Source organism: Balaenoptera musculus, chromosome 2 (assembly GCF_009873245.2).
Source record: "Balaenoptera musculus isolate JJ_BM4_2016_0621 chromosome 2, mBalMus1.pri.v3, whole genome shotgun sequence".
Lineage (NCBI taxonomy): Eukaryota > Metazoa > Chordata > Mammalia > Artiodactyla > Balaenopteridae > Balaenoptera > Balaenoptera musculus.
This window is the reverse complement of record NC_045786.1, coordinates 113084518-113098989: the sequence shown is the minus strand read 5'-3', so window position 1 is coordinate 113098989 and position 14472 is coordinate 113084518. Positions and strand designations below refer to the sequence as shown.

The 14472-nt window shown below is 37.8% G+C and overlaps 1 protein-coding gene across 2 annotated transcripts in view; it reads right to left on the bottom strand.

Moving 5' to 3' along the window:
- BRMS1L (BRMS1 like transcriptional repressor) overlaps nucleotides 1–14102 on the bottom strand; it is a 39434-nt gene extending 25332 nt beyond the window's left edge. Inside the window, exons 1-4 of one of the 2 annotated variants that reach the window (XM_036844222.1) lie at nucleotides 13413–14102; nucleotides 7178–7268; nucleotides 3268–3395; nucleotides 1400–1479 (exon numbers count right to left, since the gene is read on the bottom strand). In XM_036844222.1, the coding sequence (XP_036700117.1) occupies nucleotides 1400–1479; nucleotides 3268–3395; nucleotides 7178–7268; nucleotides 13413–13554 (441 nt within the window). In that variant the 5' untranslated portion in view covers nucleotides 13555–14102. The remainder of the gene's footprint in view (nucleotides 1–1399; nucleotides 1480–3267; nucleotides 3396–7177; nucleotides 7269–13412) is intronic. The other variant, XM_036844223.1, reaches the window with a different exon arrangement.
- Nucleotides 14103–14472: the final 370 nt, after the last annotated feature.

Genomic DNA, 14472 nt, shown 5'->3' with positions numbered 1-14472 from the left:
AATAAAAAAGTAATTTTTTAAAAGTTTTTACTAAAAAACAAAAAAAATTAACAATAACAACTGTAAGAAGGAAAAGAGCAAGATAAAATTATTAGGGTATTGAGTGACTAAGACTTACTAGACTGAAAGCTGTAAAAAATGATACTGTGATACTGGTGCAGAAAGAGCCAAACAGACCAATGGAACAAAGGAAAAAAAGCTAAAAACAAGCCAGCACATATGTGGATATTTTCTATAAAAAAGAGATGGGATTGCTGATTAGTGGAAAACAATGAAGAATATAATAAAGAGAGTTGAGAATTACCTATCCATATGCAAAAAAGTAAAATTAGAGCCATACTTTAACCACACATAAAAATTAATTAAAGGCAGTTTAGCAATCTAACTGTTAAAAAGCAAAATTTCAACTTTTAAAAGAAAATACATCATTTTACCTCAAAGTGGGGAAGACACAAAAAGCATCTATCATAAAGGAAAGATGATAAATTCAACTACATTAAAATGTAAAATTTTGTTCATAAGGTCATCAGAAAAAGTGAAAAGATATTCCATTGTCTGGGTAAAAATATTTGCAAAGCATATAACCAGCAATGCATTTGTATCCAGAATATATACAGAACCTCTACAGTCAATGAGGAAAAGACTAAAAGCCCAAAGTAAAGGCAAAAGATATGAACAGGCACTTCTTAGGAAAGAAAATCCAAGCAGCCAGTAAACACCAAAAGATGTTTCACCTCAATTATAACCAAGAAAATGAAACAAGCTCCATCATTTTTATACCTATATACTCTTAGTATTTTAATGATTTATAAAGATATGGTACATTAAAGTAAGATAAGAATCATCATAGAACGCGTCCTCTTATTTTCACTAGTATACTTATGATCTTATCTAGGTTTTATGAAAAGTTATCTGCAAAATCAGCACTATGTTTTCAAACATTATTCAAAATAAATGGAACATACAGAATTTATTTCTTCCCCATAGAGAATTTTGCCCTAAGATGTGGAAACAGATCTAGAAATTGAGAAATTAATATAGCCCAACTTTCTAACTGTACTACTGGATATACATTTTTTGAGCCTTGAATATTATAATAATTATACTATTTTCAGTGATGCCAGATGACATAATCATTACAAAGTCTTTTTAAGGTAACAGTTGAAAAATTTCTAAAATTATATCACTTAGCTCTTTCCTATGGTCCTTTCTTTGTGTCCTATTTCCAATACAGCTTCCAGTGCAACTGTATTTAAAAAAAAAAAAAAAACGTACAAGTGCTGAGCTAAAGTACTATTTAATTTTGTTTCATTTAGTTTATTTACTATTTTAACTGCTGTACTCATAAGAAGAGTTGAAGAGTTGAAATCAGCTTAAAAGTTAAGCAAAATAACAGTACCTCACAATGCTGGCGAGAAGCTTGAATTTCACATTCATATTTGTTCTTTACAGATTCTAAGCAGAGCTCTCTATAGATTCCTGCAACCAAACACAATTACTCTGATTATGTTAGCAATAAGGAGTTTCAATATCACTTCCCTACACGAATTCTGTCCTAACTATTTTATAAGATGAATCAAGAAGAAATTGGCAAGTGAGTCTAACTTTACCTTTAAAAACTAAAAATAAAAGGCTCAGTTAAAATATATATCAAAGAAGACTAGAAAACTAAGAGTTTAAGTGCTAGAAAAAAACTACACTGCAATTTTTAGTTCTTACCCATTTTTCTAAAGAATACTCCTAAATGTTTGATAGAGAATGATTAAAATGAAAATAAAACTCTTCACCTATGAAAAACAATCTCTTGGGATTCATAAGGGAAACAGAGTCAATAAGCTCTGGCTTCTTAATCATATATACTCAAAGTAACAACTGGATACCATAACCATCAAAACCACTAGTTTTTAACTATTATTTATTTTCAGAGTCCAAAGTTTCCAAGAGGATTAAATGTAGAAACTAATATAACAAAATTTATAAACTGATACGAGGTTTGAGTGCTCCTAAACAGGGCTTTACCTAGAGAATGGATGCTCAAGTGAGTTTAACTTAGAGGTACCAAGACAACAGCATAAAATAGGCACCATGGTCATGCAAACATGCCATCACAAAAATGGCAAACAAAGAGGTCTAGATGTATATGCTTAACTCTACGCCATAGTTGCCCCTAGAAATGTAATTCTGTTTCTTGTATAGAAAAGGCAAGGGACAGATATCTGAAACTATGCCATCAGCAACACATTCACACACACTACTTTTTGTACAATCAAAAAGTAAAGGAGGCTGCCTAGTAGAAAAGTGAATAATTGACTGAAGTAATATTTCCTAAACATCCACTAAGTCTCACTTAGTGCTTTTAGAATGTCCAGGAAAATTAAGGACATGTTTACTTTTAAGGGTGTGCTAAGCCAATATGCAAAGACAGCAGATTAAGCATCACGTCATCTACATACTTAATATTAAGCACTCAAGAATAAAATTTGGTTTAAGGTGGATTTAGTACAAAAAGAACCTATTATCAACAATGCCTTAGGTATTATATAACAGGTACATGAGGATCAATTAGTGTCCCTCAAAAAGAAAACAATCAGCATCTCCAGTAATTAAATTTCAGTTTTTAGTTTGACTATGAAAATTCATTAAGTGACCTTCAAATAGATATACCCCTTGTTATGCATGGTAGGACACAATTCTGAGGCCAGATCCCAGTTACAAACAGAAGACTGAAATTGAACCACACAAATATAGTACATCTTCATTTATTCATAGCCACAAATGAGTCATCAAACTTATCAAAATAAAAAACTCATGACTAAATTGTAAGTTTGAAGGCTAATTCCCTGTTCTTTAACATCCTGATCAAACATTTAAAAAATGTTTTTACAAATAAAAAATCCTTATCACTCTTACAGATGAAAAATACTAAGAGGACTTAAATTGAACCTTAATAGGAAATTAAACTGCGATAGTAACAGTATCTCTTAAGGAAAGTATCATTGTTTCTAATTGTTTCACATGTGGAAGTACCCTCTCAACAACACTGTTAGCAATTTGAGGGTTTTTTTTCTTTTTTCAAGCCCCTACAGTAGCAGAGAAAAGCATGAGGCATTTAATAAATAACTGTGGGCTGACTGACAGTGAAATACTCTGGTCAATGTAAATACAGTTGTACTTCCATTAACAACAACCGCTCACTTGATAAACACCTTTTAAGTCTATTGAAGAGTTCATATTCTACTATATGGAAAAGATGTTTCACTTTCCTACCTGCTACCTTTGTACGAATTTGCATATTTTCTTGTAAAGTTGCCAGTGGTTCCAAATATTCTGGTGCTTTTCCAGCTATGACTTCTTGTAGTTTTGCATCCACCTGACTTAATCGTTCTTTATAAAGTCTTAACAAAGCAAAAATTAAGATATTAATTTTAAAAGCCCAACAAAGGCTAACAATTTACCATTTCTATACATTCTCTTCTTAATATCATTCATATTCTAATAGCCTACCAAATGTATTTTTGCCTTGATCTCAAGTGAAGAACGCAGTTACATTACTTGACTTTATGCACATAATCACAAAGAAATGTCTTTCTATTTTTTAGATATATCACTCTTTAATGGTTAACTTACAATACAAAAAATACAACTGAAATAACCACTTTTGGTCACTCTAGATGTTTTTGTTTTAACTGCAGAATAAATCAATTCTAAGAGACACTGAGTTTAAAAAAAAATCATTTTGAATAATTTAGATACAGGCATTACTAGCTGTCAAAAATAAATAATTCCCTGTCTCCTCTCCAAGTTTCCTGAAAAGCAGTCAGTATTACAATACCCAGCCTACTTGATTTTTAAAAGAACAAAGAGGAAGTAGAGTGATGAAGGTAAAACCAATGGCTAGAGAACTTGTGATCTGGCATACTCAGTTCTTCTAGACTGCAAATGAAGAAGCTATAACAATATGAGTTGCTCAACAGATGGGGAAGTGAAAAGTGGGGCAAGGAATCCCTGTTGCTCCATTTATGAGTCCACATACAAATACTCCTAATTTACCAGCTGTCATCCCAATACCTTTAGCTTGATTATCAAAGACAGTATGTGAGACAACTCAATGTTTATTTTTAGCAATAATCCTGCAGGACAGAACTAACTCTTTTTTAACAGGAAAATGTTTAAATTGTCGTTCTTTATGAAAGGCACTTCTAACCCTGGTTTTGTGGCATTTCAAGGATATCCTAAAATTTCAAAGCAGACAAACAATTTAAGATTATTTTGTAAAATTTTTTTGGCCGTTTATTACTCATCATAGGTGAAGAATATGTCATATACATCACAAGGATGGCATCTAGTAACTTCCAAAAGAAACCACTGCTTATGCTTGTAGGTGTTAGTATAAATAGCAGTTGGCTATTGAAAACATGATGCTACCTGGCTTTCATATAAAATTCCACTCTTTCCTCTTGAAAATATAAACTAATACAATTAAGGCAACTAATATTAATTGTCTATTATTGGTCATTATAATTAGCATAGAGATTTATACAATGATTCTAAAGGAATAAAGCAAATTTGAGTGTTAATACAATAACTATTCTTTTTTTTAAACAAAAAGGGAAAAATTATCTGAATTAACTGTCAAAATAATACATTATCACATCTGGGTTAAATTTTTCTAAAATTCAACATACAACGTGTAAAGTCAGAAAAGTATAACATGATACTTATAGTTTTTGAACTTATAAATACAACTTTAGGCAAAATGCTAAAAATCTGATAAAAAAGATGACTGTCCCTGAAAAACATCAAACTCATACAAAATATTGATAAGGTATCCTGAATAGGTGAACATCTTGAATGAAGAGGATATGTGAATTAACAATATTCCATTAGCTCACTTTTAAAAGAATAGATTCCTCAAAATCAGTATAATTTCTACAGCCTTGGAATCCAAGTATAAACTCATCAAAGGCAAGGATCATGAGTCCCTCAGCAGCAACCACAATACTATTCACAGAATAGAAGCTCAATTAATGTTTGTTGGATGTTGAACACTGAAATGAATGGAAACTTGGATGGCACAAGTTCCTCTATCTTTTTAAGGAGGTGGAAGAACTCACCTTCCACCACTTTACAAACTGCAAATTGTGGATTTTCTACCTTAGGAAAGGACTGCTACTGTGCCCTGTAGTAGCAGAACAGGCAAAGCAGGATACTTATTACTATTACTATTATTTTTATTATATTACCCACCTCTTCCAAAGAGGATTTGAGACAGCTTACAGAGATACACAGTATGACAAGATAAAAATAAAAAACAAGCAATGGGGCAAGACAAAAAAATAATTATAAACCTGGTGCCAAGATTTTTCTTTTCTAAAACATATTTCTAGATTCCAATTCCTTGAGAAAGAATCCTATTAAATAGTGGTAATGGGTCTACTTTTAACACTTTCAGAAATGAATAAAGCTGGTAGGGGGAACTGGCTGGTGGTCATAGTGAGCCATGAGAAAGTAAAAATCAAGACAATTGCCTGCCCCAAGGTGAACAAGATTAGACAAAATTACTCACTAGACGCAAAGTTCTCCTACGTAATATATTATACTAGAGCTTTACAACAATTTTCATTTCTTGGATAACCATAAAAGGCACTTTAAAAGCTCAATAGGTATATCTTAAATAATTGTTTAAGAATTATTCATTCACGGATTACTTGTGCTAAAATACAAAAATACAAATTTGCTTCCTCTTTTCCAGAATGATCCCAAATGAACTGAATGAACTCTCCATGTTGCCCAAATAATAGATTCCTGGGGATCCAAACTATTTTAATTTCAAATTAATAATATAAATCTTTAGAATAAGAAAATATCATGTTTTTTAAAGCCAAAATTTTAAACCTTGGATTATTTTGGATTGCTTATATTAATTTGTTGCACTAGCATGGAACGTTATCTATATATTCATCTCTAATACCAATGAAAGTTAAGACCAGAAATGGCATAAATCCAGCAGGATTCATATGGTAACCAAATCTGTCTTATTTAAGTCTGGCAATTCCAGATATTAAATGGGCTTTCATCTCTTCTTTGGGCCTCTCTAGGGAAGAAGCAGGAGAAAAGGAATAAGCAGCAAAATCACGAAGGATTCATAAACTGAAGAGCCAGCTTCTGAATAAGTTAAGGTGTCTATAGTCTCAGAAGTTTCTCACTTCCATTTACAATTCCTAAAATGTAGCATGTCCCATAACCTTGCCAGCAAGTTCCAAACTGAAAGCTCACCTTTAAGATTTTTTTTAATCCGCATCTGCATCTATTCTGTTCTCTCAAATCACTGGGGCCCATTCTTGCGTTACCAACTTTACATAAGAGTTCTGGCATTATAAGGAGGGGGAAAAAAATAGTATCTAATAAACACACACTACATGCCAGGCAAATGGCTGAGAATTTTACATACTGCTCATTCAATCTTTACAGTAGATAATAAAGAATCTCTTATTATACCTTTGAAATCTGTCAAGAAAGCCTGGATTCAGAGCCTATGCTCTTTCTATTCCACTACAGTTCCTCCAAAGTAATGTGCCTTAGTGGAAGGGACACCATAGCACTTTCTGCACTAGGAGGCAGAAAGCCTGGCTTAATTTATCACTTTCTAAAGAACTATGAACAAATCACTTAACCTCTCTGAGCATCAATCTTCTCACGTGTAAATTAGAGATAAGACTATCTCCCAACCTTACAGAGACGCAAACTAAATAATGCATGTGAAAACACATAATGTATATATTACCCAATGTTAAGATATAAACAAAAATCACTATGCCATCTTTGGGAAATATCTCTCTTATTCTCACAATTTTAAAATGCTATCTTTATCCAATTATTTAACAAAGGAATGAATGAAGCAGATTAGAATCAAGGGTGCAACAACCCAGGAAAACATTTTCATTACCAACCCCACATAAAAATCTTATTATATCCCCCCAAAAAACAGCCTCAAAACCCTTGATTAGTTAATGAGGTCTTCAGCAGGCAAACAACAGTCGAAGCCTTTTTCAGATCAGTCGGTCCCATAAAATACGAAAAGGAAAATAGTCTAGAGTGAATATAATTTCTCTCATGCTAGTGTACACGTGACAAGGTTGAGATTCGGTGACAATGACCTTCTGAAGTCACTACTTACTGATCCTTGAGATCGGTAAACTGTTTCTCAAGATTGGACATTTCATCTAAACATTCCATTCTTCTTCTTTCACAGTCTTCATCATCCATTTCTGTTAGTAAAAGGCAAATATCAAAGATAAAATTAATTTTATGTTCCAAATATATCTGAATGTTAACTCAAATGGTAAAAAAAAAAAAGAAAAAACTGAAATATGAAGTTAGATATGCAAGGCCTATATTCAGCCTTAAAATACATATTTACCAAAAATAATTTCCACTTTAGATTTTAACCTAAAATACAGATGAATTAAAACTATAACAGTCTCTAGACCTTCTTATTTTTATTCATTTTTAAATCATTTTAAAGGGCTGACATTAAACTGTGACTATGAAGTAATTAACCCACTTTTGGTCTGTTTTCCACCAAATCATGAAAACTTAAGCACCAAGATGTTTATGTCCTTTAAAGGTTAATATTGCTCAAAAACACTTACGGAATTCTTCTTTCAGCACTGTTCACATAGATGATTTGCCAGTCAAATAAAAAAGAAGACTAATCTCATTATGTTTACCACAGAATATCTTCGTCTCCTACTCTTATATTCCCATTGATCCCTCTCCCCAAATTACTGTCAGTCAGTGAGAAAGAGGAAAATGAGAAAAACAAGCAAACTTTTCAAGGAAAGCAACTGTTAGTTACCAGCTCTGTCCTATATTTCATATCTTCTATTTTTACATCACATACAGTTGACAACATCAGAATAACTGAAGCTCAAAATGATGTGCATATTGATCATCATCAAATAAAGGTCAAACTATGAGAAAGAGTTAAATTATATTCAGTTATCTTTGAATAGTGAGGAAGCATACAATTTTTTTTTAACTTTTCTGAAACAGATTAAAATTATTTCTGGCTCCTAATAGCTTATTCCTTGCCTATTTAAAACGTGGTCCCTCAAGATGACTCACTCCCCAATATCTCTGGATAGTTTTTCTGTAGCCTTAGGACTGGCCCAGTACCAAGGCTGGAGAAGAATAAAACTGTGGAAGTTTAACATGCAAGACATATGGTAGAAAAGAAATGCTTTCACAACATGCAAAACTGCAAAATTGATTTAAATAATTTCTTTGCACTTAAAAAATTTGACTTGTAGTTCAAATTATTATTACATTTTTCACAAATTAAGTTGTTCATTACTTTCTGGGATAGAATGAAAAACAGTGAAAAATCACAAGGGTCAACATAAAAATTAGAGAGGCAGAATTTTAGTAAATAGATGTCATTTTGTGAGATCCTAGCTCCCATAAAAATTAAAATTAAAAAAAAAAAAAACAAAGAACACTTGAAGATAAAATGTTTTACAGATCTAGGAAATGTATTCACATATAGTATAGACGTTCTTTCTCTGTATTCCTCACTTTTGAAATCTCATCTATTTTCATGACTAGGCAGATGACTTCCAAATTATGCTTCCCATACCAAGCAGGTCCCAACGCCACATTTCCACCTGTCAGTTGGGCACTCTGACTTAAATATACCATCAGGACCTCAAAAACAACATGTCTGTAATACTCTATCTTCCACCTTCATCTCAAATCTTTTACTTTTCTATTTCTGTTCATGCTACCACCATTCTCCTTGTATCTGGGTTTTTCTTCTTACCTTGACTCTTAAACTTGTAGTCATCAATCCCACTTTCTGCTTTTTTTGAAATCTTTCACATCTATATCTTTTCCTTTTCTAGCTCAAATCCTTCTCCCAACCAAACTGGTTTTCTCACTTTTTTGAATAAGCCTTAAGCTCTGGCCTTTGCACTTTTTCTTATATTCCTCCTTCTATAGCAGGGGTCCCCAACCCCCGGGCCATAGACTGGTACCACATTAGGAACCGGTCCCCACAGCAGGAGGTGAGCGGTGAGCAAGCAAAACTTCGTCTGTATTTACAACCCCTCCCCATCACTCGCATTACCGCCTGAGCTCCACCTCCTGTCAGATCAGCAGCAGCATTAGATTCTCATAGGACCACAAACCCTACTGTGAACTGCACATGCGAGGGATCTAGGTTGTGTGCTCCTTATGAGAATCTAATGCCTGATGGTCTGAGGTGGAGCTGAGGCGGTGATGCTAGCGCTGGGGAGCAGCTGCAAATACGGATTATCATTAGCAGATAAGTTTGCACAGAGACCATAATAAATCAATTGCTTGCAGACTCATATCAAAACCCTGTCAGTGGGACTTCCCTGGTGGCACAGTGGTTAAGAACCCACCTGTAAATGCAGGGGACATGGATTCTATCCCTGGTCCAGGAAGATCCCACATGCTGCAGAGCAACTAAGCCCATGCGCCACAACTACTGAGCCTGCACGCCACAACTACTGAAGCCCGCATGCTCTAGGGCCCGCATGCCACAACTACTGAGCCTGAGTGCTGCAACTACTGAAGCCTGCACGCCTGGAGCCCGTGCTCAGCAACAAGAGAAGCCACCGCAATAAGAAGCCCGTGCACTGCAATGAAGAATAGCCCCCACTTGCCGCAACTAGAGAAAGCCTGCGTGCAGCAACGAAGACCCAACACAGCCAAAAAATAAGTAAAATTTTAAAAATCTTTTTAAAAAACCCTATCAGTGAGTGGCAAGTGACAATTAAGCTGCATCTGATGGCAGGCTTTATAGTGGCAAGTGAGTTGATGTACTTCAATTGTACAGCTGCATCTTGTGGCAGGCTTTAAGTCAGAATCCAACACTTATTTTAGTCCGCGCATGGCCCACCCATTATTTTATTTACCACTTCCGTCCGTGCCTCTTTCCCGCACTGTGCACTTGTCTCAGTCACAGTTTTGGTATGCCCACAAGCTAACCTTAGCCAAAGTGAGTAAAAACAAATATCGCTGGAGAGCTTCTTTGAAAAGGGGGAAAGACCCAATGATGAGACAGCAGAAGACTCTAAGACTACCAACAAAAAGAAAGCTGGGTTTAAAAAAAATACCAAGAGTTCTACTTAAATTACAGGTTTGTTGCAACAGATGATTTACATTTTCCAAGCCCACTTTGTATAATATGTGGCGACCGGCTATCCAACGAAGCCATAAAACCTTCAAAACTGCTTCGCCACATGGACACCAAGCACCCTGCATTAAAAGACAAGCCTTTGGAGTTTTTCAAAAGAAAAAAACGTAAACACAAAGAACAGAAGCAATTACTGAAGGCCATCACTTCATCAAATGTGCCTGCACTGAGAGCATCATTCTTAGTGGCTAAACGCATTGCTAAAGCTAAGAAGCCTTTTACTATTGGTGAAGAGTTGATCTTGCCTGCTGCTAAGGACGTTTGTCGTGAACTTTTAGGAGAGGATGCAGTTCAAAAGGTGGCATGTGTTCCTCTTCCGGCTAGCACCGTAACTAGATGAATTGATGAAATAGCACAGGATATCAAGGCACAATTGTTAGAGAGGATTAATGAGTCACCGTGGTACACAATCCAGGTTGATGAATCTACCAATATTGACAACAGGGCAACAATGCTTGTTTTTGTGCGATATATTTTTCAGGAGGATGTGCATGAGGGTATGTTATGTGCACTTTTGTTGCCAACCAACACCACAGCTGCAGCACTATTCAAGTCTTTGAATGATTACATAACAGGAAAACTGAACTGGTCATTTTGTGTCAGTATACGCATGGACGGAGCGGCTGCCATGACTGGACGGCTTTCTGGTTTCACCACTCGGGTCAAAGAGGTTGCTTTTGAATGTGAGTCTACGCACTGTGTCATCCATAGAGAAATGCTGGCTAGCCAAAAAATGTCACCTGAACTAAACAACATTTTTCAGGATATGATTAAAATTATCAACCACATTAAAGTACATGTCCTTAACTCATGTCTGTTCACTCAGCTCTGTGAGGAGATGGACACACGTCTTCTCTTATACACAGAAGTGAGATGGCTTTCTAAAGGTAGATCACTGGCCAGAGTTTTTGAGTTATGAGAGCCGCTCCAGAGATTTCTTTTAGAAAAACATTCACCAATGGCAGCACATTTCAGTGACACAGAATGAGTCGCAAAACTTACTTACTTGTGTGACATATTCAACCTGCTCAACAAACTCAATCTGTCACTTTAGGGGAGAACGACAACTGTGTTCAAGTCGGCAGATAAAGTGGCTGCATTCAGAGCCAAACTGGAATTATGGGGGCGACGAGTGAACAATGGGATTTCTGACATGTTTCAAACATTAGCAGAGATTTTGAAAGAGACTGAACCAGGGCCTTCTTTCTCCCAGCTGGTGCATGATCACCTATCTCAGCTTTCTAAAGAGTTGAGCATTACTTCCCAACCACAAAAGACCCCCAAACTGGGAAGAAATGGATCCGCGACCCATTTGTGAATAAGCCAGGTGAAATCGACTTTGTCCATGCTAGAAGAGGATCAACTGCTTGAGATCGCAAATGACGGTGGCCTTAAAAGTATGTTTGAGACAACTTCAAATCTCCATACGGTCTGGATTAAAGTCAAGGCGGAATATCCTGAAATTGCCACAAAAGCACTGAAAAGCCTGTTTCCATTTCCAACATCCTATCTTCATGAAGCAGGGTTTTCTGCAGTGACAGAAGCCAAAACGAGATCACGGAGTAGACTGGACATAAGCAACACACTTCTGGTGTCACTGTCTCCCATCACCCCCAGATGGGACCATCTAGTTGCAGGAAAACAAGCTCAGGGCTCCCAGTGACTCTGCATTATGGTGAGTTGCATAATTATTTCATTATATATTACAATGTAATAATAATAGAAATAAAGTGCACAATAAATGTAATGCGCTTGAATCATCCCTAAACCATCCCCCCCTCCCCGGTCCGTGGAAAAATTATCTTCCACGAAACTAGTCCCTGGTTCCAAAAAGGTTGGGGACCGCTGTTCTATACAAACACCTGAACATTACCACTCCAATCCAAATTCTACCCATTCTTCGAGGTAATTTAGTTAACCCCACCTTCTTCATCTAGCCTTTGCTGACCACCCTATACTGAAAAGATTTCCTCTGCTCAATTCCTACAGTATTGTTTATAGTTAAACATTTGTTCGGCAATTTAATCAAGTGGTGACCTATGACAGCTCTTTAACTGCAGTTAGATTATAACTATTTATAGCTCACAATGAGTAGAACCCAGTACTGCACAAGGAAGTCACTCAGAAATAATTATTTTGGGGTGGCTGATTTTTTGACTGAAATTACATACTTCCATGGAGGTTTCCTTTGAAAGGGAAACCTGAAAAGAGGGTGTCAGGGTGCTGACAGACTGTCATCAACCTGTCATCAATCCTTGCTTCACATGGCCAAAATCAAGACAAGACAAAGAAATATGTCTCATCTTCATCATATGGATAAAAGGAAAAGAATCCAGGTAATCACAAATTCCATTTTTTTCAAAATAACCATTACTAAAAGTTTGCCAAAATTCACTTGTGGTGTTAACCTGCCCTCCTCTACCTCACCCCACCTCCCCCCCCCCAAAAACCCGAAAAAACAAAAAACAAACCTAAAATAGCCCAAAGTTAGAAAAGATTGCAGGAAAGAAAGGATTTGGAGAATTTCAAAGTTGCCAAAAATCAGCCAATTTATAAGCATATGAAGATCCCCAACCACCCCTGATGTTAGGCTCTTCTTAGTCTTGACAAGTGCAGAGAGATGCTGTAAACGGTCCAGCTCCCACGTCAGCCCCTCGAAAGAGCACTAATATCAAGTGCTGACTGACACGCTGACTTGGAAGCTGAGATTAATAAATTCTAAACCAGCCAAGAGCCAATACAAATCTACCCTCGGCTCCGACAACCCACCCACGTTGACAAGTAACGGTTGCAAAGGTGCAAAATAAGAAGTCGGTGGTCTGGGGAGAGGAGGCATTTGCAGGGTCTCCCAGACAAGATGCGGCACATTCCTCGCTCCGGATAGCCCCGGGCACTACCCGGAGGTCCCAAGGGCGGGGCGGACCGCGAGCAGGACCGCGCAGCGTACGGGAGCTGGGCGAGTCCAGGCCCGCGCCCTGCCCCGCCCCGCCCCGCCAACCGGGACCCGCCAGGAGCCGGGCAGCGCCCAGCGAACAGTCCGGGTGCCACGAAGAGCTGGGAGCCAGTCTCCGCCCCTTCCCTCTCTCCCCTCCCCGCTCTCCCAGCAGGACGCAGCTGCCCGGCGTGTGGAGAGCGGCCTGTCGCTAGCCTGGCGCGAGGACTCGGGGTCCCAGCCCGCTGGGTCGCGTACCTGAGCTATCTCCATCCTCGGAGACCGACGAGCTCTCGGTGTCCTCGTCCTCGGAGCTGCTCCCCTCGTTTTCGGCGTAGTCCACCTCCATCTCATCGTGATGGTTCGTCTCCTTCTTATCCCCTCGGGAATGGACTGGCATTTTCCAGCCGCGCCGTCGCTTCCCACTCCCGGCGCCCAGCCCGGCCACCGCCGCTTCAGTGAAGGGCGCGCCGAACGCCCCGACCCACCCGGCGGCCGAGCTTTTTCTGAACCCCCTCGGCTCCTCCCCGCCCCCGCCGGAGCCTCACAACCTAACCCACAGGCTTTGCGGTGGGAGCTCTGCCATTGGTGGAGGCAGTCCTCCGAGCCTGGGGCTGGGGCTTGTCCTGCTCGGATCCGGTTGGTTGCCGGTAATTACGGCGCGGCCTCGCGGTGTGTGTCGGGAGTTGTAGTCCTTACTGCTCAGACCTGCAGGGGCCGCCGGCTTCCAAGCTTCAACAGTCCTGATCACTTCTCCCCTCTGGACTTCAAGTCCCACAAGGCACGAAAGCTGCCAGAGTCGATCGCAGTTTATAAACTAAACAGAAACAGATTGTGAGAATTTGGTCTGTATTTATTCTTTTCCCGCCAAGTAATTGTCTGAGCTCCCAGGCCATCCAAGATGTTTCTGTCAGACGAAAAGGTCTTTTGCCTGAGGTTTTTTCCTCCTCTTTGAGGATACGGGAACTGGAGAATGTCTCTTTACCTAAGCACTTTTATTACCACTAATAAACTATTATTTAATTAATTTCTGCAGGCAACTTGCACTTTCTATGTTGCACAAAAGTCTTTAAATTGTTCTTGAAACTTTTGCAATCCATAATATGGAAGGAAAGGAAGTTTTATCTTGACACTTTTCTCTAGTATGTTTTTGCATTATTTTTTATCATTTGCAGCCTGAAAATGCGACCAATCTTAACTTCAGTTTTCAAAGAAAAATACATATTTGACTTAATGAAATGTTATATTTTCTCAATGGTAGGGATGGTAGACAAGGAAAACTCATTAAATATAATCATAATAACATACTAATTGACCA